The following is a 24,274-nucleotide window of genomic DNA, read 5'->3' on the forward strand; positions in this document are numbered from 1 at the left end:
TCAGCAAAGGATGAAACTTTTGGACATTATTAATTGCAAAGTTAAAGACACATCTTCTCTATCTTGCCAGCCATTCTTTGATCATACAAGTAAAGCCCTGAAGCTTTTTTAGTTACTTTTGCCTCAAAATTTTGAGCAAGAGATATCTGATTATAAGTTCAGTGAGGGAGCTCCAAAGGGCAGAGGAGGGAATATTTCCATTGCTTTACTCTATGAGGCAGAGAACAGCATTTCAGCCCAGTAGCCATTCTGAGTATATACCTTGGCTGCTGTCTGTGGTAAATGGGCCTTTCAGACACAAGTGATGGAGGCTGCAAAGTAAGATTTAAATCACAGAGATAATGACACTGTGCCTTGGTTCATAAAATGAATTGGCACAGAATGTCCTGTTTCTAAAGGATACATTTCTGAGCATTACCATTACATTTAAAGTATTACCTCTATAATAAATCCAAATTTAATCCCAACATTCCATGTCCACCACAAAACCATCTCATTCTTAGCTTTCAGCTATTTGGTAAATAGCAGACCTCAGCTAAGATTCACCCACTCACTTATGCTTTCCCTGGTGCTGTCTCTGCAGATACCAAAGAAAGTTTTCTGTACAAATTCAGCTCAGGGCATATCCTTGCATTTGGAGGATTTGGATCCTTGCAGCCTGCAAACCCAAAGGGACAGGTCTGTGAGCCTCCCCTGCTCAGCTGGTCCAGCAAGCTTGGATGTGGAGCAAAGTAAAAAACCCTGTTTTCTGTTTCCAGTGCTTTCTCCTGCCCTGGAGAGCTGGAAGGAGAACATTTCTAAACCCTGTGTACTCACTGCAGCTGGTCATTAGCATGTGCAGCTTTGAACTTCTCCAACCAGCACTCCTTCCAGGCTGCCTTTGTGGAGATGAAGCAAGTCAGAGAGGCAGTGTTTATCCCCAGCCACGTTGTCAGGGGATCAAATGTCCTCCCCTCTGCCCTCCACTGCATCTTTTGGATCATTATCTAACAGACTGACAAGAATTGCCCTTCTCAGCAGGATGGAAACCTTGAGGTTAACTCTAGCCTGCATCCTCCACAGGCTCTAGACAGCCCCATAAAACAATTCACAGTTCCCTGCAAGAAAGCCTGAATAAGGAAAATGAGATAAACTGGCTCCCTAAGTAATATTCACTGATACAACAATATGATTATGTCCTTCGCTGGACATCAAAAAGTTAGAAACAATGATAGGCAGCACCAGAGGATAAATAAATTAGGAACCTTAAATGCAGATATATGGGGATGAAATTTCAAAGACTATCACTCAAAAATGCATTAATTTCAGTACAACTACCCATTTAGGCAGCTTTAAAAATCCCTACTGTCACTACTATGACATTATCTTAAACACTAAGAGACTAGATTTGAAAATCTATCCTGATACTTCATATGCCCCACTCCAGATTATTAAAATCTTCACTTAAAAAACCCAGCGATTTTTCTTTTCCATAAGAATTATTTGTTTGTACTAGAATTTGCATTCAGACAAGAAAAAACTCGAGGAGCAAGTAGTGAGTCAGCATTCCAAACAGAAAAATCCACTGGATACTAAGACCTGGTATTTCATTCTAGCTTGAACTTAATAAATTGTCAAAAAATAGTTTTGAGATAAATGCCAAGCTTACAAATAAAACTACATGACTTCAATTTCAGTATTATTCATCCATGTTCATTACATCAAGTACTGAATACTAAGCTCAATAGAGTATTAAAAAAAGTATTTTTCGGAATACAGAAGGAGCAGAGATTGCTCAGAAAAGGGGGGAAAAAAGAAACCTCTCCATGAACCAGTTCTGTGAAGGACAACACTCCAGGCTACAGGGATAAAGCCACAATGCACAGTCAAATAAAAGGATGCAATTTGTAACCATGTGAGTAAATTATGATGCAGACAACTCAAGTTTTTCAATTCTGTAAATTACCCACATATATTTATATGAGTGAATGAAAATGTGAAGCATGTCATTCCATCTGGCCCTCAAGATGAGAAGTTCATACAGGAAATAAGTTTTAAAGTAGCATGAATGAAAATGCAGATTTCTTTTTGCCATTTTTATGACTGTATTGCTTGATATGAGTGCTTGCACACTCTTATGATCATAGAGGAAGAAAAAAAAAATCTGTGAATCATAACTTACCCATCTCTATCACATAAAAATGCCATGTGCTAAAAAAAGGATGCTTTTGATTAGTACATTATATGAAGAATGAAGTAAATGAAAAATCACAAAAAAAGAAAAAAAAAAAAACCTCAAATTGTGCAGCCTGTCTGGAAAACACTTCAAGTAGAAAGAGGTTGAACCAGTCCATGAAGTATGTGAGGCAAGTATAAGGCAAATTCATTCTATTTACCAGCATCCTTTCAACAATAAAAGTGAAACCCAGATCAAGTACCATGCAAAGAAATATCAACTACAGTTCAGTCAGAGTGTATCTTAAAAAATCAATGTGAGTTGGTTGTCCTTTTCTTATTGTTGCCTGAGATGCCCTTGTGCTACACTGAAAGAATGGCTTGTTGCTTTTCTTTGCCTAGCCTTTGTTTTTTTTTTCTTCTTTTTTTTTGTTTTTGCTTTCTTTGTTCTAGCCTTAGTCCACCTTGCTGCTTATTTGGGCTGTTGTTTATTATTAGTTTATTTAATCATCTTAAGATTCTGACTAGGTTTAGTATTCCTACAATCATTTAAAAGACACTAGAGTCTATCAGAAATATTCTGAAGATGGACAAACCCACGGTATTTTACAGTGCCATGAAATATTTTTATTAGTTTTTCACAGACCACACAAATAGTTAAATACAAGGACCTGAATTAGGACAAGGACTTTGGTGTGTTGGTTACTGTTTAATCACATGCAAAGATTTGATTCCCGCTTCAAAATGCTGATATTCAAAGGCATTACTCCTCCAGCTAGTGACTTACAGTCAGATTCCAGATTCCCAAAACCTTATTGCCAATAAATTCCCTAAGGCTGCCTGTAACAGTGATGTGATGCTGCAAACCTGAAAATACTCAGGAGTGAAACAGGATGGGTTTTTTAGTGCTCCAAAAAACGAACCAATGTACCTGGGAACTTGGTGCTGCTTAAGAACATTATTAAAAGCTCACTGGTCTAAGAGCTCCTCAGAGAGAACAAGGGAAGGAATTAAATAAAAGATGCCTCTTGACCCCCACATACCTGCTGCTTAATCCTGGGGAGGGGGAAGGCAAAGGAAGCATGTGAAATGGAGAGTTGATAGCAATGAACTGGGAAAGCAGACAACTAATAAGGACAGCTAAAATGATCCATGAAAAACCTATGCCAGGAAGATTAAAGACAGTGATAAATTACATAATTACTTTGTGATGCTGGAGCCTTGAGGGCACAACTAGGCTCTAATTGCCCTGACAGCCTCTCTGGGGGGTTCCACCCACAACCTGCTTCTTTCCAGCTGAGCCCAGGGCTGTGCTGTAGGTGCTGCTTGCCAGCCTGGGAGCATCCTGGCACTGCAGGCAGTTCACCTGCCCAGCAGAGACATGTGCACAGCAGCATCCTCTTCCCACCCTGGCTGGTACCCTGCAGGACCCTGGCCCTGGTTAACCCCTTGCCATGTCTGGGACTGCAGGGAATCCTGTTGGCAGCTCTGCCTGCTGTGTTTGCAGCCTTTGGGATGGGACTCTGCCTGCCAGGGCGTCTCCTGTGCTCACCCTCACCTCCTGGCTCCTGAGATACAGAACAGAACAAAAAAGAGCTAAATATGAAGTAGTAAGTAAAAGTAAACACAACCTAAGTGGGACATTAAAGAAAAGAGAAGGAGTTTCTCGAGCCATTTCCTCTGAACTTTCCTCTCAAATCCCTCAGAACCACAAAAAGACCTGTGAAACACTTGCTACCCACTGCCCTCTGCTCCTGGGCTAGTTTGTTTATTTTGGAAGTGCACTGGTGCAGTAAGGACTGCTGACAAATCAAAAAGATGCTTTAAAGATTAAGGTGAAGAGACTGCAGCTGAAATAAAGATTTCAAAATATATGCTTATTGGAAGTCAAGTATTTTGCCCACATGATGTTTGGAGTGCTGCCTGATCTCTCAGTATTAACAGCCCTTTGCAAAGAACATTCCTTGCTATCTTCAAAAAATAAACTAATACCTACTGATTCCAAGGTCAGTGGAAAACAGGGATGGAGAGCTGACCATTTCAGATACTCATCAGGAAACTCTCATCATTCATGGTAACAGCAGAATGGCACAACAAATTTAACATGAAAAAGCCATGAATTGTCATCAGAGGTCTGTTTAACACACCACACAACCATTACATCTAGATGTGCTGCCAAATGTCAAAGGAGAAAAGTAAAAAAGTCATTCTGCCTTTTTACACATGGTTAATCTAAGTCGTTAAATTGGAAGTTGCAATGAAAATTACTCTGGGAGTATCTAATTGAAAACACTTTTAATTTCAAGTCTTATAAAAAAAGGCCACAGCTGCAACAAAGTATGGCAATATTAATGAAAGCATATCTGGCACTCATTCAAATCTCTGCCTTCCTCAGTGCTGTGAAAAGAAAAATCACTCCCCAATGGAAATTCACCATTTTCACAGAAATAAAATCTCTGTAAAAATGGGCTTTCAGCATTTGCATTAAATGTAATTAAATAATGTAATTAAATTGTTGCAGTAATTAGTGTATCTCTGCATGCTATTTGGCTCCAGGAATGCTCAGCATTTGCAATCCAGATTGAAAAGAACTGTATTTGCAGCACAATTTTGCAAGGTCAAATCAGGCTAAAATGTTTGTTCAAGTTTTCAACAAACTTCACAAAATAAGTTGAGTAGAAATATATGAACACAAGCAAGCAGGTGTAACTGTGACATATCACAGAAGGGCAAGTAAAATTTTAAAGAAACTTTCAAAAAACAGGTGGCAATATGTCCTTATGAAAGACACTGAATTGAAAATAAACCAGAACACATGAAGAGAAGACACTGAATGAATGCCTTTGTTGTCTTTTATATAGAGTTTAAATTTAATAGCAATACAAAAAGTTGTTATTGGTTCTTACATGGCTGTTTATAATGATGAAATAGCAATTGAGCTGTGTTTGGTACTGAGAGAGAGAGGCTTTACTGTAAATAGTACAACTAGAGCCATGGAGGAACATCATGGAAGTCAGTGGAAGGACACCTGTTCCTTGGAATGGCAGGCAGATAAATGTAGGGCCAAATTCCACCTGATCTACAGATGCTGATGACTGTGTTACCACTGGCTGGGACTCCAGCTCAAACTAACCCCTTACAGACCACAGTGCCAAGGAGTTTTCATCTCAAGTTGGTCTTTTCAGCCTAATTCATCTCAGCTCCCACAGATACTTCTGTTGTTATTAGTTAACTAGGCTTTATGTCAACAACAAAAGGGTTTTCAAAATATACACTACATGCAAGTCATTTACAAGCTACAGTATCTGAAGAATTTAATCTGTAGGTTTGAAATATGGGCACAAAAGAGAAGAAATGTTCTGTGTGGAGACTTGTGCATGGTGGATTCTGCAGAGCCACTTCCTTACTGGAAGGGCACCCATCTCCTTAAAAGTCTCATGGGCACCCAGAGGAATTGCTAGCAACACGTGGCAGGGAACATAAATACCATTTTGTCCTACCAATATGTCATTTCTCTGCTTTAAAGTCATCTAAGAAAAAAATTATGGTGTTTCTGGCAATACACAATTAGCTTAAATAGCAAAATATGGTGTTCTACTCTACCCACAGATAGCTCACCAGGCCCATGCTCTATTCCAGAATAAGAATGACTTTCTACTCCAAGCTCTGATAATTATTCTGGAATCAAATGAGTTTTTACTGCACAGTAGAGTTGCCCATGAGGGAACCATTGCAGCACAGATAATGGCATCAGAATAAGCAATGGCAGTGTATGAAGGAGAATTTCCCAGCACAGATAATGGCATCAGAATAAGCAATGGCAGTGTATGAAGGAGAATTTCCCAGCACAGATAATGGCATCAGAATAAGCAATGGCAGTGTATGAAGGAGAATTTCCCAGCACAGAAAGCCCAGCATCTGAGAATTGCTGAGATGTTATCTCTGACCTACTTTGCTCAAAGTACCATAGACATATCTCCACACAGGCATCCAATTATTTGTTGAAATCAAGAAGTATTTTTGTGCTACCCAGAATTAGTGCAAGCTAAAAGGGAGAGTGGAGCAGGATGATAGGTGGAGAGAAGTGTTCTTTCTGTAGCATTTGCCAGCACAGGAATTGATTTCACAAACATGCTCATCCAAGCAGTGTAGCTCATTCAGCAGAGCATCAACTCCCATCAAAGAGTCATTCTTAACTTGGAATCAGCGTGCCCATAACAGCAACAAATGAACGGAAAAGAGCAGAATAGTTCTTTAGAAACAGCCCAGCTGTCTCATGCATCCCACACTGCCACATACAAATGTTTTCATTGAAGAGGGAGAAAAAAAAAAAAAAAAAAAAAAAAAAAGCAAGCAGCCCTGAAGCTCAATGCCACAGTTAAAAATGGTCATCAAACCCCAAAATGTACCATGCAAACTCGGGAACTGAAGACATTAAGCACATTCCCAGAGAAGGCCACACCAAAAAAGGACACTTCTAGAGTTCTTCTAATATTTTCAAAAGCAACGTGCCTAACAGAGGATTTTACAAGGCAATAAAACATCCTGTTAGGTAATTAAATTCTTCTAAGCTGGCTCTTGCAAACTGCATGGTTTATTACAAGGAGAGCTGCCCCGAGGGATTAACAAATGTCGTGTTGAATATGAGGAACATTGTATTTATTTGCTTCTCTGAAACCTTGTGAAACATTAAAAGGGTTTGAGAGACAAATTTAGAACAAACTGATTTAGGGAGAATAAATCCTAAGTATTCCAGTAAATGGTGTGGTATAATATGACAGGAAGGGTCACTTTTACCTTGAGAGCACAGTTAATCTCACTTATAGTGAGAAAATCTACTCTGGTGCAAACTGGTGTGAAATTTATCTTAGTGCATATATGAAATTTGCTACCAATTATAATGTCTTTTTCTCTGATTTGTGAAAATTAAAACCCTGATCAACTGACACTACAGTGGGTTTAGTAAACAGCACATCTCTCTACTATAAGATATTATTTCTTAGAACAGCTCTGTACCTTTGATAAACTCTCGAGTGTAAGAGGAAAAAGAATTTCTATTTTGTCTGATTAAAAAATAAACAAACTAAATGCTTGTGCTAAATAAAATTTTTTGGTTTAGACTGGAAAGAAATTCAGTTTAGTTTTTAAAAATTATATCCCATATCCTGAGAAACAGACAGTAAAGAGAAATATTATTAATGTTTTTAATATTTATTAGAAAAATAAAATTAAAATAATACTAAGTTGAAAAAATAATTCTCCATCTGAAACCATTTATGGTATCCTACTTGCTTGCAGAAACGACCCATTATTACCAAAACCTCAACATTTAAACAATGCAATTTCCAGATTCTAACAGTAAATTCTGTAGCTGTAACCAGCTAAAAATTTCCATCTATTGCTAACCAGGAGGAAAGACTCTGAAACCTGCATTTCTCAGAGCAGAATTTGTTAGTCTACTAAATACCTACCTTGCCCTTGTAGAAAAATAAGACCACCAAGTGAAAATAAAACAACAAGGAGACAAAAACTACAGCCCGTGGAGTAAAACTGACAGATTTGAACTGAATGCTGGGTTAAGCTTTTGTTTGTCTAAGAGTAGGATATTGGTTGGTCTTTTTTCCTTTTTTTTTTTTCAAACAGAGTTAGATTTGCAAAGGCATCCAAAATTTAAATACCCTGCCACCTAATACCATTCCCAACCAAAAAGCTGCCAGCTGCATTCCCAATCAATATCAGTTGATTTCAGCTCCTGTCCCACAAACTCATCAATAATCAGGGAAGGAAGCCTTTTGCTATGCTTATGAATCCCTTATGAATTACATTCCACTTAATGATCTGCAAAACAAGAAAACTGGAAAATTACTGCTCTCTAGATATCTTGGAGGTGTTACCAACCTGGAATGATATCTACAAGAGTCACATTTTGGACAAGGATTACCCAAGCTGTCCCTTAGGAAATCCTGAGGAAAAGTATGCCCATACCATCTTTAGAGGGCCAAAAGCATGGGGACATATGAGGATAGAACTAAAATATATCTGGTTTCCTTAGGATTTATTTCTGATTATTAAGGTCTTTGAAAAGAAATGGCATTATAATTTTTTTCCTCCTGTGGGTGTGACACTCTGTCCCTACTGGATCCTGTAATCTTTAATAAGAAAATGGAGTTGTCATACACGTTTGAAATGTTCTTCTCTACCTGTTTTAAAGGATTTTGCAGAAACACAGTATCTTTGAAATTACTATATTCAGTCCTAGCTGAACTTAGTTAACAGGTTTCAAATTTATCATAACCACTGTCAGGCTTAAGCACAACTACATGCAGAGGAATGTTCAGAGTAGAACCCATCAGCTTTACTTAGTAGGAACCAAGGCTGAAGACATTTAAATAGTCATGGCAGAAGGGACAAGCTGTCTCTTTCCCAGGTCAGCACTGAAATGGCAGCTAGTTACCTTGCTCCCTCCTGTTAGGCTACAATTGCAAGATCTGACGGTTTTTTATCCCCAAACCCAAGTAGTGTATGATAAGTAGTTGTAAGATATAAATCAATGATTTACTGAAATACACAAAACAAGAGCCTTTTGTAGGAAATGGAAAAACAGAAACTTCCACAGATACTGGAGGGTTTGATTTGCAGCCTTGGAAGAAGCTTGGATTGGTGTAAAAATAAAAGCACACAGACATTAAGCAGAAAAATTATAAACTTGTATTTCTATAGTAATAAGTAAAATATGCCTTAAGTAAGTAAAAAATTGTATTGGGTAAGATGGTGAAAGGTTTTACAGTGTAGTAATGTCATTGCATAGAGTAAGCTAAGAGCTCAGATGTTATAATAGAAGCATATGTAGTAGTAGCCCATTAGATAAAAGTGCATCAGAATTAGGTTAGAAAAACAAAATAAACTTTGTGGCAACTTTCCATTGGATTAGAATGTTGTATATTGCCTTGTAACAAAGAAACTTGCAACTACTTTGAGCTATGGCAAACTTCCTACTCCTCTAAAATCTCACAGCCTTTGAGACTGATGTATATCCAAGTAATAAATCATTTTTAACTTGACAGTTGTCCCATCCCTTCATTAAGGCACCAATAATAGCCTTTGCTCTGATGAGCACAAAATGAGCACTGCACTAGGACTCTCAGCAAATACTCCTGCCAGAGGTGACATTCTCTACCATAATAGCCACAGGTTGTTGGAGTCTGTAAATCAGAGGCCTCTCTGAATCCTTCAGAGAGAGATTAGAGTGCAGGGATTGAATTAAAACCTTTGGATGGATTGAAGTATATTAAGGCACTCACACATAAAGTAGAGGTGTAAGTTTAAGTTTTAGAATAAGCAAGTAAGTTTAAATAAGTAAGAATATGTTTTAAGTGCTTTAAAGACTAAAGATTTTAGATACCAGTGTAGAAGAGCAAGTTCTAGTGAAGGTTGAAAAACACAGTCCTAGATACTAGTTTTAAAAACAAATTTCCATTTGTAGGCTCCAAGAACATAGTTTTAGACATAATAAAACTACAGTAAGAATATTGCTTACATTTTTTAGATAGAACAAGATAGACCATATGCATAGTTTATACGTGACCTGGCATGCTAAGAAAGTAGAATTTTAAAAGGTTAAGAAGAAATGGTTTTGGTTTATGTTTTTAGCTTATTCGGTTATTTCTGTGTAAGAATCTATGCACTGAGGAGAGATGTGCTCTTGCTCTCTCACTTTTCTTCTCTCCTCAGCACCACCATCATCACCTGAAGAAGACAGGAGCTGCCACAGCAACATCAGGAGCAGCTTCTACTTCTATTTGGGACTTTACATCTATGTAGGACTCTACACCGAAAAGTCTGAGCATGGATTTTAATGCTTAACTCTTTGCCTTTCAAGACTGATGTGCCTTTACAATAAACAACTTTCTAGCAATCAGTAGCTGCTCAGCTCTTTTAAAGAAAACAAGCACCCAACATTCTGTACCATGATAGATGGTGCTGCTGTTGCTGTTGAGATAGGACTCGACCAGCGGAGCCTGCTCCTCCGAATGCTTCGTCCTGCGCGTCCTCGCCCGGCTGTCCACGTTGGACTGAACCATCAGGGGCTCCTGGCGCTTCTTCTTCTGCTTCTGTTCCAGCAGTGCTCTCTGGAGAAAACACAGAGAAAAGCATCTCTTACTGGACTCCAAACAGCAGCAATCTACAACAGAAAACAATGGTCAGCTTTGCATCTTCCTCAGCTTTACGGCGGCGGCAGCTGGCAAGCGGGAGATTGGGATGTCGGGTTACTGGAAATCTTTCCAAAAATCCACAGCCAACCCACTGCTGAAACACCTTCTGCAGAAAACAGCAAATAATTAAAATACATCTTTCTGAGCAGCCCACCAGCTGTCAGAGCTTGCTTGGAAATAACCCTTGGGAAAACAACAGTGTGAGAATACTGGCTGCGAAGCAATGGGAGGGTAAGCAAGGGCATGAGGCAGACATGCCAATTTCAGTTTCTGTAAATTAAAAGCAGGTAATTGCAAACTAGAATCGAGTGATAACACTGGACATGAGCCTAATTTATCAGCTATAATAGATGAACTTTAATTAAACACTTAAATTTCTCAGCTAGACCTGCAGAAAACCGAAACCTTCGGCATCCAGTGGTACCACAGGGACCTTGTTTGAGTCCTCTTCCACAGCCTCAGAGAAATGAACTTTTAATTCTATTTATCTATTACCTAACCATTTCCTTGCTTCTATACAGTGATATTTTAGCTTCCAGAAAGGAGATGCAATAAAACCGAGGAATAAAAATGGAGAGTGAACTCTTTCAGCTCCCTAAGTTGTGTTAATACCTCAATATAACTCCAACATAATCAGAGTTAAGTACAGGATTATGGCATAAATAGTTCTTGAATTTCAAAATGAGATGCTGGTAAATATGCAAGCTGGTGAAAGAGTGGCAAGAGAAAAGGATAAAATTAAATTCACAAGGTTTAACTATAAAAATGATAACTTTTTTTGAGAAGGGGACCACAGAAATCAAAGTAAAAGCAGAAACCTCAGCTCCCATCAAAACCTGATGACACAATTCCCTCAGATTTCATGCATAGGGTTCTGATTCCCTTGCACAAGTCATGTAGGAATGCAGTCAGAAAACAGACAACACAGCACATAGTGCCACAGGATACAGCCACAAGAGCTAAATCCACTGAATAAAAACTTTGTGGCTAACCTCTGCTGGCTGGGGTGGCTGTTCCATCAGTGGGGCAACAAACACTTTGTACAACACTTAAAACAAGTCCAAGGCAGTGGGAATCACTCAAACCACACTCAGAAGACAAGTTTTAATGGAAGTTAGACTTGTGAGTTAAATTCCACCTCCACAGATCTCTCTTCTGCATTCCCCAATCAGAGGATGCAATTTTCTAATCAGTGTTTTCATTACTCCAGGATTCTGACTTTAGGGAGCAAGAAGGTTCTCCTCCAAAATCTTACCTGTCTGTCAAGCTTCTGCTGACGCAGGCTGCTCCCCTCATCATCCAGAACACTGCAAAGACAAAGAGTACATAATTGGAACAAATTTAGCACTCAAAACAACACCTAACAGCACCCAGTGGAACAAATTCTCACAGGAGTTATCCATACAAAACTCCCACTATGTTCCATGGAAGTTTGCCTGCCCTAACTGAAAAAACTTGGCTTCGGAGGATTTAAATGCAGTCCACGAAAAATTGAAAAACTCTGGCTCACACAAACCTCAACAAAAATGCATAATCAGGCAGCTCAAAAAGAAATGCAAAATCCACTGTCAAAAGCTTGGTTTCTTTTCCACTCTCTTCTAATGCAAAGCACATCAATGTATACAGCACTGAAATTGAAAATTTGCATACAAAGCCTTGAAAAAGGGAGAAGTGTAAGTGAACTGCTTAGTAACTCAGCAGTACTTAAAATTATGGTAGCAAAATTAACCACATAATCTTTTGCACCCAGAAAACCATAATTTATTCCTGAATACCTGAGAAGTCACACTTCAACGTTTAGAAGTGGGCAAGATAAACAGCATTGCTCACTGCCCATATGTCTGCTAATTTTTGCTTGTTGGGAGATTAGCTCCTGTGCATTCAATCATTTTCATTAATTAAAGACTGGCATTGAAATCAAAAAGCTATTTTTGCAAAGTACTTTATCAAACTACTGACCGGGCTTTATTTTTCTGGAGAACAAAGGTCTCTATTGTAAGAACAATGTGGTTAAATATTGATCATAGATAATTGAATCTTTTAAACAATAATATGTCATCTACAAAGAAAATTGTGCTATAGAACAAAAACAATGGCCTCTTACAAGGAAAATTAATTTTCTCCTACAATACACTTTCATAAAATGTTAGCCCCTTCTCCTATATCGCTCCTAGCAATCAAAAAGAGCCAATAAAGGATCCAGGACAAACAAACCTGGATTCTGACCTACATACAAACCAACAGTATTGCAATGGAAATTGTATAAAAAATGTGAATCTCATGTATTAATTCTTTAGGAGGCAGTAACATTGTAGTAGAGTTAAATAGAACAGCTGATAAAGTCATGCAGAATGCCACTTTTCCAATGCCAGCATTATCAAAGACCTATAATTCAGCATTTCTGGTAGCATCAGCCTTTTATAATTTTTCTTAGGTTATATGCTACAAAAGGCTGATGTTCCACAGATTGCAACTATGCTGTTCAAGTACCTCAGGTATGAAATTACCATCTCTTTAGAAATAATGCATTACCCATAGTCCACCAAGAATGATTACAGAAAAAAAACCCTCACACGCATAAAAATGTTCTGCTTTACACCAAGCATTCTTCATTTTATAAATAACAGAATTTATAAAAGGGAGACACACATTCCTCCATGGTATTGCAATTTCAGGTTTGCAGAAGTGTTTCACTACAAGTGCTGCAGTATTAGCTGCACTGCCAGAAAGTACAACTACCCCAATGGAGATTTTTGGCCAAACAATTGAGTAAAAGACGCCTAAGTGTAAAGTTTCAGGCTCAATGGCCTGAACAAATCCTCCTCATTTCAGACAATGCTTGAAAAAAAGCCAAAACCATGTAATGATGCTAACAGAGACACCAAGAACTGCAGAGGCAGCAATGCATACACCATCCCAGCATCCATGTCCTGGCACACTGCATGAAAAAAAGGGGGCAGGAAAATGTCCTGTGCCTGGGTGGGAAGCCACAACAAGGCAAATTCAGGTTCAGGCACAGCTCCTTTATGTCTCTTAATGTCCAACTGAAGCATGCTAAAAATGGCAGTTTAAATAACACCAGGCAGCAAACTCCAATCAGAGAATGGTGTGATTTACATTCAGAATTCCAGGAATGAAAAGCAACAATCAGATACACCAGAGGACTGCAAAAAAATAAAAACAAACAAAAAAACCAACAAAAAAAAAAAAAAACTATATCCAAAACCTATGGATGTTGCAATGCTAAAACACCTCTCCACATTGCCCTTCTTACTCCAACACTTTTTTTAAAAAGCTTCTGAATATATGCAACCAAAGCTGAGACCAAGAGCAGCATGCCATGAAAACCTGATGACAACGTCATCTGCAGCTTCCAGCTCCTTCGTTATCCCACTTCATATTTTATAAAGTTCTGAGTAGTTTTCTACAACCTTTTTTAGGCATGCATTAATGGCAAGCCTTGCATTTAACACTCAGCAAATACAACTGAATTCCACATTCTTCACCAAGATTCAGCAGAATATGGTTGCTTCACCTATCCTCTCTCCCCTCAGGGTGCTGCACTGGTATCAGAATGCCTTGCCCCCACCAGCCAGCCACACCACACTTCTGAATCCTGCACAGGATAATGTTAAAAAAGGCCTTATTACCACCAGCTCTAGCTATTTGAAATGTTACTCAGTTCCAGTATCACTGGAAAGCTGCAGTTCTGTCCTTGCTTGATGTCTAATAACACTTCTGCTACTCCAAATACAAAAAGGATTCAATTTAGCCTATATATTCCTCTGCTACAACAACAGAGCACTCCAGTTTCAGACTGCACTTTGTCAGTGTTTTCTGCAGAACTATTGGACCTTGGAGTTGTTGACCAGCAGCCAGCTTTTCACATTCCCCTATTTCCAATGGACAAAGTCTCCTGAAACTGGGTGACTTCCAAGATATGCCATTAAGGAAAGTCAGGGTTTAAATACATGCATGCATAAATAAGTAAGTAAATAAATAAATAATATAAGCTCTGTTTCCATAGCAATTCCATCATGCCTTTGCTCTTGCTGCCTTGAAAAACATCTGCAGAGGACTCTGAGATGCAGTGTGTAAGTGCCACTGACCCTTTTCTCACACTTCAGTGAGTCCTTGCAGAAAGATTTAGCAGATCATCTCATCACAGCATCTGGCAGTCCGTGCATTCTGTCAGATGCTCCAGGGTCCAAGAACTGAAACCCAAGAGCTGGATTTCTGCCTTTTATTTCTTTGGAAAGCACAAAAGTGTGAGAGCAGAAGCACAGCCTTTGCCCTTCCTGGTCTTTCAAAAGAGCAGGAATCAATTGCTCATCCCTCTGGAAGGAGGGAGGACTCAGCCTGTCCTGCCCAGTCTTTTTGTTGCACTCTGGTCCAAATAACTGGGATGGTCAGAAACTAAAGGCCCAGTACAGCAGAAAAACTGTGACTGAAAGACAGCAGGAAATAATCTCAGAGAGAGAGGCTGTTAGAACAATTCTGCCCACATGGTTGATGTGATGCTAGAAAATCCCAGGAGCAGCATGAAACTCAGTCAGATTTAATAGAGAATTATAACTTTATAATTCATGAAAATTGAATTATTGAAGAGCATGCATACATATTAGCAATCTGCTCAGCACGCTGAAGTATCCTGAAGATCCTGTAAGATTCATTTTTCATTCCTATTTGATCAAGGATCATGCATCTGTGCCTGGCATCTTGGCTATGGCTCTGACCCACTTAAAACAAAAAGCAATTTTACACTATACATAATATTGTAAACAGCTCTTCAGCTCTGCAGTAATAGTCTAGTACAAATTCAGCTGACAAATCAGAGCTTGTATATATTTCCTTGCAGATTCAGGGAAAAACAATCCTTCTATACAGAAGCTGAACAATCAACCTATTAGAATTTATTAGTGCTGGGTTTAAGAAGTCGAGCCTATAGCTACCTATTGTAAAGATTCATATCACTTGCCTGGACTAAAGCCCACAGAGACTTAAGTATTATCTTTAGATAGCATTATTTTTGAATTTCAATTATTCTAAATAAATTCAATTTCAATGGCATTTGATTCAACCATCTCAACTCCTGTTTTTTAGAGGGAAAAACATTAAAAGCAAAATCACATTTTAGTCAAAGTATTATTTTTCATACCACCCTTTTAAGACACAAAGTCTATTTTGCAGAAACAGTTTCAACATTAAATTCAATTTACAGTAAGCCAGGCTTACTTAAGAGGGAACTATATGAAAGAATTTTAGTATTCTAAGTTTTTTATAATCTCTACTCCTTAAAAAATCTTTGGAGAGAAAACCAAGATCAATCTTGTTTTAAGGATGAAACTTCATGATCACAGAAAGCTCCACACTTTACTACTGAGATGAAGGCAGAAGATTCTGTAAATCAACATCTTGCTACATTTTACTGTAATTCCACATGGGGTGAATTCAGATAAAGTAAAATCTGAAAATATTTAATTCAAGTAACAGCAAATTTTCACAGCAAATACTTTGCCTCTGCTCTTTGAAAATGCAAACTGCTTGTATTTCAGTAAGCCAATGCAAGAAAAAACAATCAAGAAGAAATGTTTCTAATTAGAATGTCCAAGATGCATATAGTCACTGATTTTATTTAAGGGTTTTTTTTAAAAAGAAAAAGTCTGCCACAGTAAAGCAGCTCTATTGTTTCTGCCTGACAAACAAGGCAATGCTTTTATTCCTTCCTGACACTGCTTCATAAAGGAACATTTTCCATGAAAATAACTTTTTTACCAGGACAAAGGTCCAAAAATCTCACCTAGCACATTTCTGCAGCTCAGCACTAACTGCACCAAAAAGTACAGCTGGTCAAACAAGCAGACTCATACTATCCCTATACTTTAATACACTGTTTAAAAAGTGTCACCCTTGTATTTTCTCTTTTTGTTGCTTTATATATTGCTAAGAGCAGCACCCAAAAGCTCTATGTGAAGTCAGGGACCTTTGCACAAGCAAAATTAATAGACATAGGCAGAGAAAATTCCTCAAACAAACAGTTCACATTATAAATTGGATGAGAAATTGTTCCTCCCATTTAGAACACTGAACCAGAAGCAAATGGAAAATTAGAGGTGGTATTTTTATCTTAAGTTTCTTCTGCCATATTGTGAGCTGCAGTTCAAAAACAATAGATGATCAAACCAGATAGGAAGAAAAAAAAAATACACCATACCAGACTAATCTTCAAGATCACTCAGATCTTTTCCATGCACTCCTGCTGTGAAGAAAGCTGCTATGTTGCTGTGTCAAGACAAACAGGTTATGGGATCCTTAAGAGCACAACAGACTCAAAAGAACAAGAATGGGTGTAAAGTGCCACTTGAACATTACAGTCTCCAAAAACACACAAAATAAAATTCCTGTAAAGAGATAGCACTTGGCTAACTGGATACCATCTGTCATATTCACCCAATTGCACTTCTCTGAAATCTCTGTAAAGTCTCTGTAGTTCCATAAAGCCCAACTGCTCTGGATAATGTTACTGGTAAGTCCTTAAGAGCAAGCCTTCCTGCAGCACTGATGAAATGCTCCTGTAAAAGCCCATTAATAGGGTTAGGGACCTGCAGGCTGCAGTCATGCTCAGGGGGATAGCACACATTTAGGTTCTTCAAACAAGTGAAATTCAACCAATTCCTAAGCAGTGGAGTTGGCAGAAAGGCCAACACCTGCAAATCCCCACATAAAACAAGGTCTGCTGCTCCACAAATGCCATATTCTGAGCACACCAGAAGCCACTTGGGAGAACGTCACTCCATCAGGCACACAGGCTAATCAAAGACTTATAAATGAGACAAAGCACTCCAAAAGACTGCAAGGGCTCCCCTCATGCTAGGAATCATCAAGGCTTTCTGACCCTAAAGCAGCTGCTCAGTCACCTGATTTAGAGTAAAACCTGCAGCTACTCTCTTTACAGTAAAATGAGTGACTGCTTTCACCTAAGCAAGCAGAAGTCTGGATATTGAGGAGCAACCCAAGGACAATGAGAATTATTTTGCCCTTCTACTGCAAAGAGCAGCAACAGCAGCTCTTGGATTTCTCCCATTCCATGTTCAGAGGGCAGAGAGGGCAACAACCTATCCTTACAGGTCACCTCTTGGTCACCACTGAACTGACCAGGAAAGTACAGACACCAGGAACTCCTGCAGAAATGGAAATTGCATTTCTTTATGCAAAGCTTCAAAGGAATAAAGTATTTCACTGTGAATCTCACACAATAAATAAAAGCATGCCAGTCCAGGAATACAGCATCACCTCTTCTGCCTGTGAAGAAGATCCTTAATAAGACTGAAAATAATAAAGCAAAAGCATAGGGAAAAAAAGGCAGAAACATGAAAGATATTTGTATGAGAAGTATCAGTAGCAAGCCAGCCACAAAACAGAAGATGCAGAGGATCACACACTGTGCTGATGATCCAAATGGCACTGAAAGTAATGCCTGCAGTGCAGATGGTTGATAGCAGACTGCATTTGTAGCTGCACAAATAATTACAGAACCAAATGTTTTATTTTCTTCTCAAATCCTAGATGGCAAACTAGTTTAAAAACCAGCAAATTAATGAGACCTTTCTGAAAGGTTGTTGGTACTATTTCCTCCAGTAAGGTTTAGCTATATGTCCTTTGTCCATTAAGATCTATGATACTCATTATGTCCAGCAACAGTTCTGCAGATTAACTGAGAGCAAATGCAACAACAGGAATACATTCCTTTTTTTTTTTTTTTTTTTTTTTTTTCCTTAATTTAACGTAGGTAATTGTTAAGATTAACTCCAGCCAAATCCTCAGCATGACCACCCAATTGCCAGAGATCAGCTGGGAAAGCTAAAGCCCTGATAGAATTCAATCTGGCCAGAGAAGTCAAGGACAACAACACAAGTTTCTCTTGTCACACTCACAGCCATGGTCAATGGTTCAGTATACAAGTGGAGACCAGCCAGGAGTGGCAATCCCAGGGGTCAGTACCAGGGACAGGGACCAGTGCAGCTGCTGCTGCCATGGACAGTGGGATCAAGGACATCCTCAGCAAATCTGCCAACACCAAGCTGTGTGGTGTGGTGATACACTGGAGGGAAGGGATGCCACCCCGAGGGATGCTGACAGGCTGGAGAGGTGGGGCTCTGTGAACCTCATGAAGTTAAACAAGGCCAAGTGCAAGGTCCTGCAGCTGGGTTGGGGCACAAGCACAGGATGGGAGGAGAAGGACTTGGGCAGCCCTGAGGAGAAGGACTTGGGGGTGATGGCTGATGGGAAACTCAACAGGACCCAGCCATGTGAGCTCTCATCCCAGAAACCCAAACATGTCCTGGGCTGCATCTAAAGCAGGGTGAGGGAAGGGATTCTCCCACTATTCAGCACTCCAGAGACCCCACCTGTGTCCAGGTCTGGGGCCCACAACATAAGAGGCATGTGGACATGTTGGAGCAAGTCCAGATGAAGGCCAAAAAGAGGATCAGAGAAATGAAGCACCCTCCTACAAAGGAAGGCTGAGAGAGTTGGAGTTGTTCAGCCTGGAGAAGAGAAAGTTCAGCAGAGACCTTGTGGCATTCCAGTGCCTGAAGGGAGTCTACAAGAACAATGGAGAGGGATATTTTACAGGGGCATGTAGGGACAGGACAAAGGGGAATGGCTTCAAAATGAGAGTCAATTTAGATTGGATATTAGAACAAACATTTTTACTGTTTGGGTGGTGAGGCACTGGCACAGTTTGCCCAGGGTAGGTGGTGGCTCCATCCCTGGCAGTGTTCAAGGCCAGGCTGGATGGAGCTCTGAGCAACCTGAAATAGTGGAAGCTGTCCCTGCCCATGGCAGGTCCCTTCCAACCCAAACCATTTTATGATTCTGTAACAGCATTTTGGTCTGTTTTAATTAGAACAGTTCATCAAAATAGATCTCCAATTGTTACGACTTTAGGGGAATATGAAACCAACAGCAATTGTAGAAATCAAATCTTCTAAATGTTCTAGACTGTATTTTTGAAAAACACATCAGAGTCAGGTAAAATATATTGTTAGATACATGTATTACAGGATATATAAAAACAAACACCGACCATTCTTGAGCAAATAACTCAAGAGACTCTGGGTGCTGAAGGGAGCAACAGGAGCTCTGCAGATGCTTCAGATATGCTTTGAAGTAACAAGACCCAGCTTTGAGTTAAATCAGAACAAAACTGTAGTCATAGAGAAAAAGAAACTACAGTTTAGGATCTGAAATGCTGACAGCTTTCAGTGGGGATGATAAGAAGCCAGGAAATGATCTAGTGAGATGAAAACCAAAACTATTCCCCACAGCACATTGCATGTTTTAAATAACTGAACTACAGGGCTGCCACCACTGCCCCAGAAAGATCAGCTGAACTAATATTTGTACAGATTTATTCTCTGCAATTACACAGAACTGAACAAGACAGCATATGGCAGTAAAATGCAGGTAATGAAAATATCACCTACTGGAAGAGCTGGGTTATTTCTAGCCCCCCCCTTAACAAACACAAACTCTGAACACAATGGCAGAGAAAGAATCTGTGTCCCAAAAGAGAGAGGTGAATTTAATAACCATGAATGATGGAGCACTAAAACACAATAGCCTTTGGGTGATCTATGCTAAAATTGTATTTAAAGTAGTTTGACGAGAATTTGCTCCTGAATAGAAGCAAATTGGGAAGGAAAAAAAAACCACCGTGACCTGGAGATACATTACCTGCAATGCAGATGGATCCAGATGACAAATGACATGACTTTCAGGAAGTGCCTTTATCAAAAACACAGCACTGCCAGCCACTGGAAAGATCCAGCCCTAGCAGCCAGGTTTCTCTCTCAGTACCAAACCCCAGCCAACCTCAGTATAAACAGTACAATACAGGCACAAACAAACCAAACTCCTTAATGTACAAAGCATCCAACCACAACAAACAGTAAATTAAATTAGCAGAAACTAGGGAAAAGTATTGCCTGGATAAGGAGAGTGCACTTACACATACATACATTGCAGAACAAGAGTTCTCTGCCTGGACCACTATGATTCTCCCATTCCATTGCTGCTGACCAGGTAAAAGGTGTCACCTGGAACAGACCTCTGCCTTTTAGATGTGGAAAACACTGCAAGCCACTGTGATGAAGAGAAAATCTGCACAGGATGACTGCTGGCTCCTTTCCCTCCCTGTCCTTTACCTGTTCTATGAAACATGGGTTTGTCCAGTTGGCAGCTACTGAGCCTATTTTACATCAAACAGCACAACCTTCCAAGACACCTGTCAAATGAGAGGAACAAACAAGTCTTAACTCCTTTTGGAAACACCTCTGTGAAGCAAGAATGAAGCCTCACAGGTACAGTAATTAACTAGAAACAATGCTGGCCTTTAAAATAATAGCATAATAGTGAAGTGTTTAACAAACAAAACACTGGTGCCAACAATAGGGTCACTGCTGCAGGTGTTCAGTGAGGTTTCTCCCTGCAGTAGGCGTGCAAACACAGGCATGAATATGTAGATCAAACATGCTGCTGCTGAAATGGATTATATTTGAGGTAATTCACTAATGCAGCAAAGTATTAACAGATCCCACTGCCTGTGTATGTGTTTAGGACATGGCTGAAAAAAGATGGAGTTGTATTTACTGGATTTTTAGGAATAGTAATATTAAGTTATCAGTTTATTGAAAATGTGAAGGTGAAGGAGACTACCTAGTTTACCTTTGCTGTTTTAACAATCAAAACTGAACAAAAATGCAGTAAGAATTGTAACTCTGATAGATGCTAATGAACTGAAACAGCCAAGATCCCTTTTCCTTTTTACAGGTGGTTTTATAGTTTCTATGGAATGCAGTTTCTAAGGGAAGACATGTCATTTCATGATAAATACTAACCGTGAAACAAAATATTTTGTCACTTTTCCCCCCCACACATACTATCTTTATAATTCAACCTAGCACTCTTTTGCTGGAACTGAGGAAAGCAAATTTTTCATTTTGGTTTGAGTTCTTTCTCTGTATTACCTTCTATACTAGTAGCAAATACTGATAATCTTGGACAGCATTTTCAGGGGAAAATGAGTTTGTCAGATCCTGGTGCCTAAGTATATGATATTGATTTCAAGACTGGCAAGATGTTGATGGCTATCAAAAGCAGCCAAGACCATTTGGCCTCTGTTTTGTTCCCTACAATGAAAACTAAGTCATTATTTCTAACAGCACTCTATGCAGATGAGGTGTTCCATACAGCCTGCTCTTCATATCTGGGCCCTGAATCCCCAAAACCATGAATTCAATCTCATGAGAATGTTGCCACTAACTTCACATTGCATAAAAAGATGCATATGTATAAATCCCTCCAGGCTGGGGCTTTTAATTATAAACTCCTGAAGACAGAGGATTGTTTTCACAGTGTGCATACATAGTGCCTGCACTGAAAGAGACTCTTGCTCAGATTTTAATAAATCTTAGAAAACCATAGTAATAATAAGGCTGGGATGGTGATTTTTTTTAGTGAGACATGGGTACTCAATCCTGGTGATGTCTGCAGCATTCAAAGATAATTTCAGAACAAGTTAATATTTAATCTTCCAATTTATCAGCTCCCTGTGAAGATGATCCTGTGAGTAAACAACCTGAAGAGCATTGTTTTCCATTTCAAAACTAAACTAATCTCTTTCCTTTGCTTCTGTGTGCAACCAAGTGTGGTAAATGGAATCTACTCCCAAGACCTAAGAAGCAGCAGAAAAAAAAACTTTACAACAGTCAGGGAGTTTGCTGCAGCTGTAAACCCACCTTTTTTGTGTACAGTGAAAGGCAATTTTCTAGCTCTGTTTTCCAATGTGTTCTTTAAAGGCCCCTTCCAACATTAACTAGAACACATCTCAGCTTTTCTTTTCTTTTGATACATTAAATGTTTTTCTCCACATCTGTGCCTAACTCCCAGTCAAGGGAGTTTACTTTCTCTAGCAAAAATAACTGTAGAGAGAAAATAAACAGGAGGGGAAAAACATGACATGGGATAATACTATACAGAATCACAGGTCATAGGTTGTAATAGGAAAAGGAATGAACAGTACTTTTTTGACACATTTTGGGGAAAAAACCTAACTTGTCCCATTCAACACTTATTTATATATTCTGGCTATACTTTATTTAATCCAAAATATGCTGGCATACTTTTTCTGTTTCAAATTGAAAAAAATATAGACCTTTAATAACAAAATGCACTCACTACATTTATAAGTACTTGGAAGTGTCATGTCAAGTAACAGTCTCAGTAATTTTTTTTGTAGCATACTAAGACATGCACATTGCATCAAATTCAATCATCTTTGTTCTTCATAAACATTTACCATGCTCAACAACTTGAATTTATACACCTAGTTTAGCATATCAGCTTTAAGTATTTCAAGTAAATCAATCAAATTTAAAACAGGTCGGGTATTTGTTATTGCAATATTTTTAATCCAAGATTCATTATGAATCACCAGAATCCCAACTGTACTACTTCTTGACTACTCTGTGAGCATTTTTGTTACATCTGACAGTTATCTTCATCTGGTTCTCCTTAACTGCCTCCAATGAAATTATCACTTAGTCTAATAATGACTCTGGATTATTCTCTCAACACTTCATAGTACATCATGTGGTGCTACAAAAAGCTAAGTGAAATGCCTTCCTACAGTGATGTATAAATGCAAAAATATTTTTAAAGCATTTTATTATTAAGAACTGTCATAACTTGAGAAAAGTGATGCATTATCTGCTCTATCCAGCTTGATGTCTCAACAGAAACCAGATAACACATTATTTCTTCATATTGAAGTATATATGCATTGATATAATTGTATATATATGTTTTAAAAACTGGGAGAGAAAAACTGCAAAACTACTACTTTTTTTAATACAGTCTGGAAAATTATCATCATTAACTGGCATGACTCAAATGCTGGATTCTTTCAGTAGTTAATTGATATAGCAATTCCTTCCAGGACACACGATTTTGCTCTATGAGATGTACACAACATGCAAAAATCTGTGCTGCCAGCAAGAAATGAGAATTATGAGAAAAGCTGTGGCAGGGGAGTCAAGATGGCATGCAGACTCACACTTCAGAGAACGTGGAATCTGTGTCCTCAAAAAGCTTTGGATTTCCAGCCAAAAATCTCCTCTGCAGCATGCAGCTTATAGCTGACACAGTTATCAAATTACTGAAAAAATAAGAGCTAACAATCATGACCCAACTAATTCATATTTCTACTAGCAACTACCTTTTTCAATTAATTGTTCTGGGCTTTAAAACACTGCCACATGAATAGTCTGCATGGTACTGTTTGAGAGCAAAGGCAGTCCCCCAGGCAAGACATTTCAGACTCTGGAGCATCATTTTCACTGCACCTGAATCAGACTGAAAATAGGGTCTGGTATATGCATACCACCTCATTTTTAGGGTTCTGATCCTGAACTAACATAATTTATTAATTTTGGATATAAATATTGCCATCTAGGCCTGCTCTAGTGGCTAAGTATCTGCACAATAAAAGCTTATAGCACACCAAATGCTGAAAACCAGAATAAAAGGCTGATAAAAAAATCATTCATTTTTATCTTTGCTTTCTAAACTGCTTGTCAAATATTCACCAGTGCCATCAAACAGTAACCAAGGAGGAATTAAAAAAAATAAACAGTTAAAAAGACACTAAGATGCTTTTTATTGTTGTTTTGAAAACTCCTTAGATTTGCACAAATACATTACATGCAAAAAGAGTAACCTTGTCTTGAAATAAAGGATGCATAAGATAATTAGATAAAAAAGCTGTGTCAACTCTAAGTATTTGTTTTTCTGAAACTGGCAAGCAGCTGTCATTTGTGACTGTAACAAAATATTCAAAGGAACTA

The 24,274-nt window shown here is 38.7% G+C and overlaps 1 protein-coding gene across 6 annotated transcripts in view; it reads right to left on the minus strand.

Moving 5' to 3' along the window:
• TUB (TUB bipartite transcription factor) overlaps positions 1-24,274 on the minus strand; it is a 137,424-nt gene that overhangs the window by 29,535 nt on the left and 83,615 nt on the right. For all 6 annotated transcript variants that reach the window (XM_056493272.1, XM_056493269.1, XM_056493268.1 and 3 more), the window contains exons 2-3: positions 11,623-11,674; positions 10,121-10,283 (exon numbers count right to left, since the gene is read on the minus strand). In XM_056493272.1, the coding sequence (XP_056349247.1) occupies positions 10,121-10,283; positions 11,623-11,674 (215 nt within the window). The remainder of the gene's footprint in view (positions 1-10,120; positions 10,284-11,622; positions 11,675-24,274) is intronic.

Source organism: Oenanthe melanoleuca, chromosome 5, assembly GCF_029582105.1.
Source record: "Oenanthe melanoleuca isolate GR-GAL-2019-014 chromosome 5, OMel1.0, whole genome shotgun sequence".
NCBI classification, from domain to species: Eukaryota; Metazoa; Chordata; class Aves; order Passeriformes; family Muscicapidae; genus Oenanthe; species Oenanthe melanoleuca.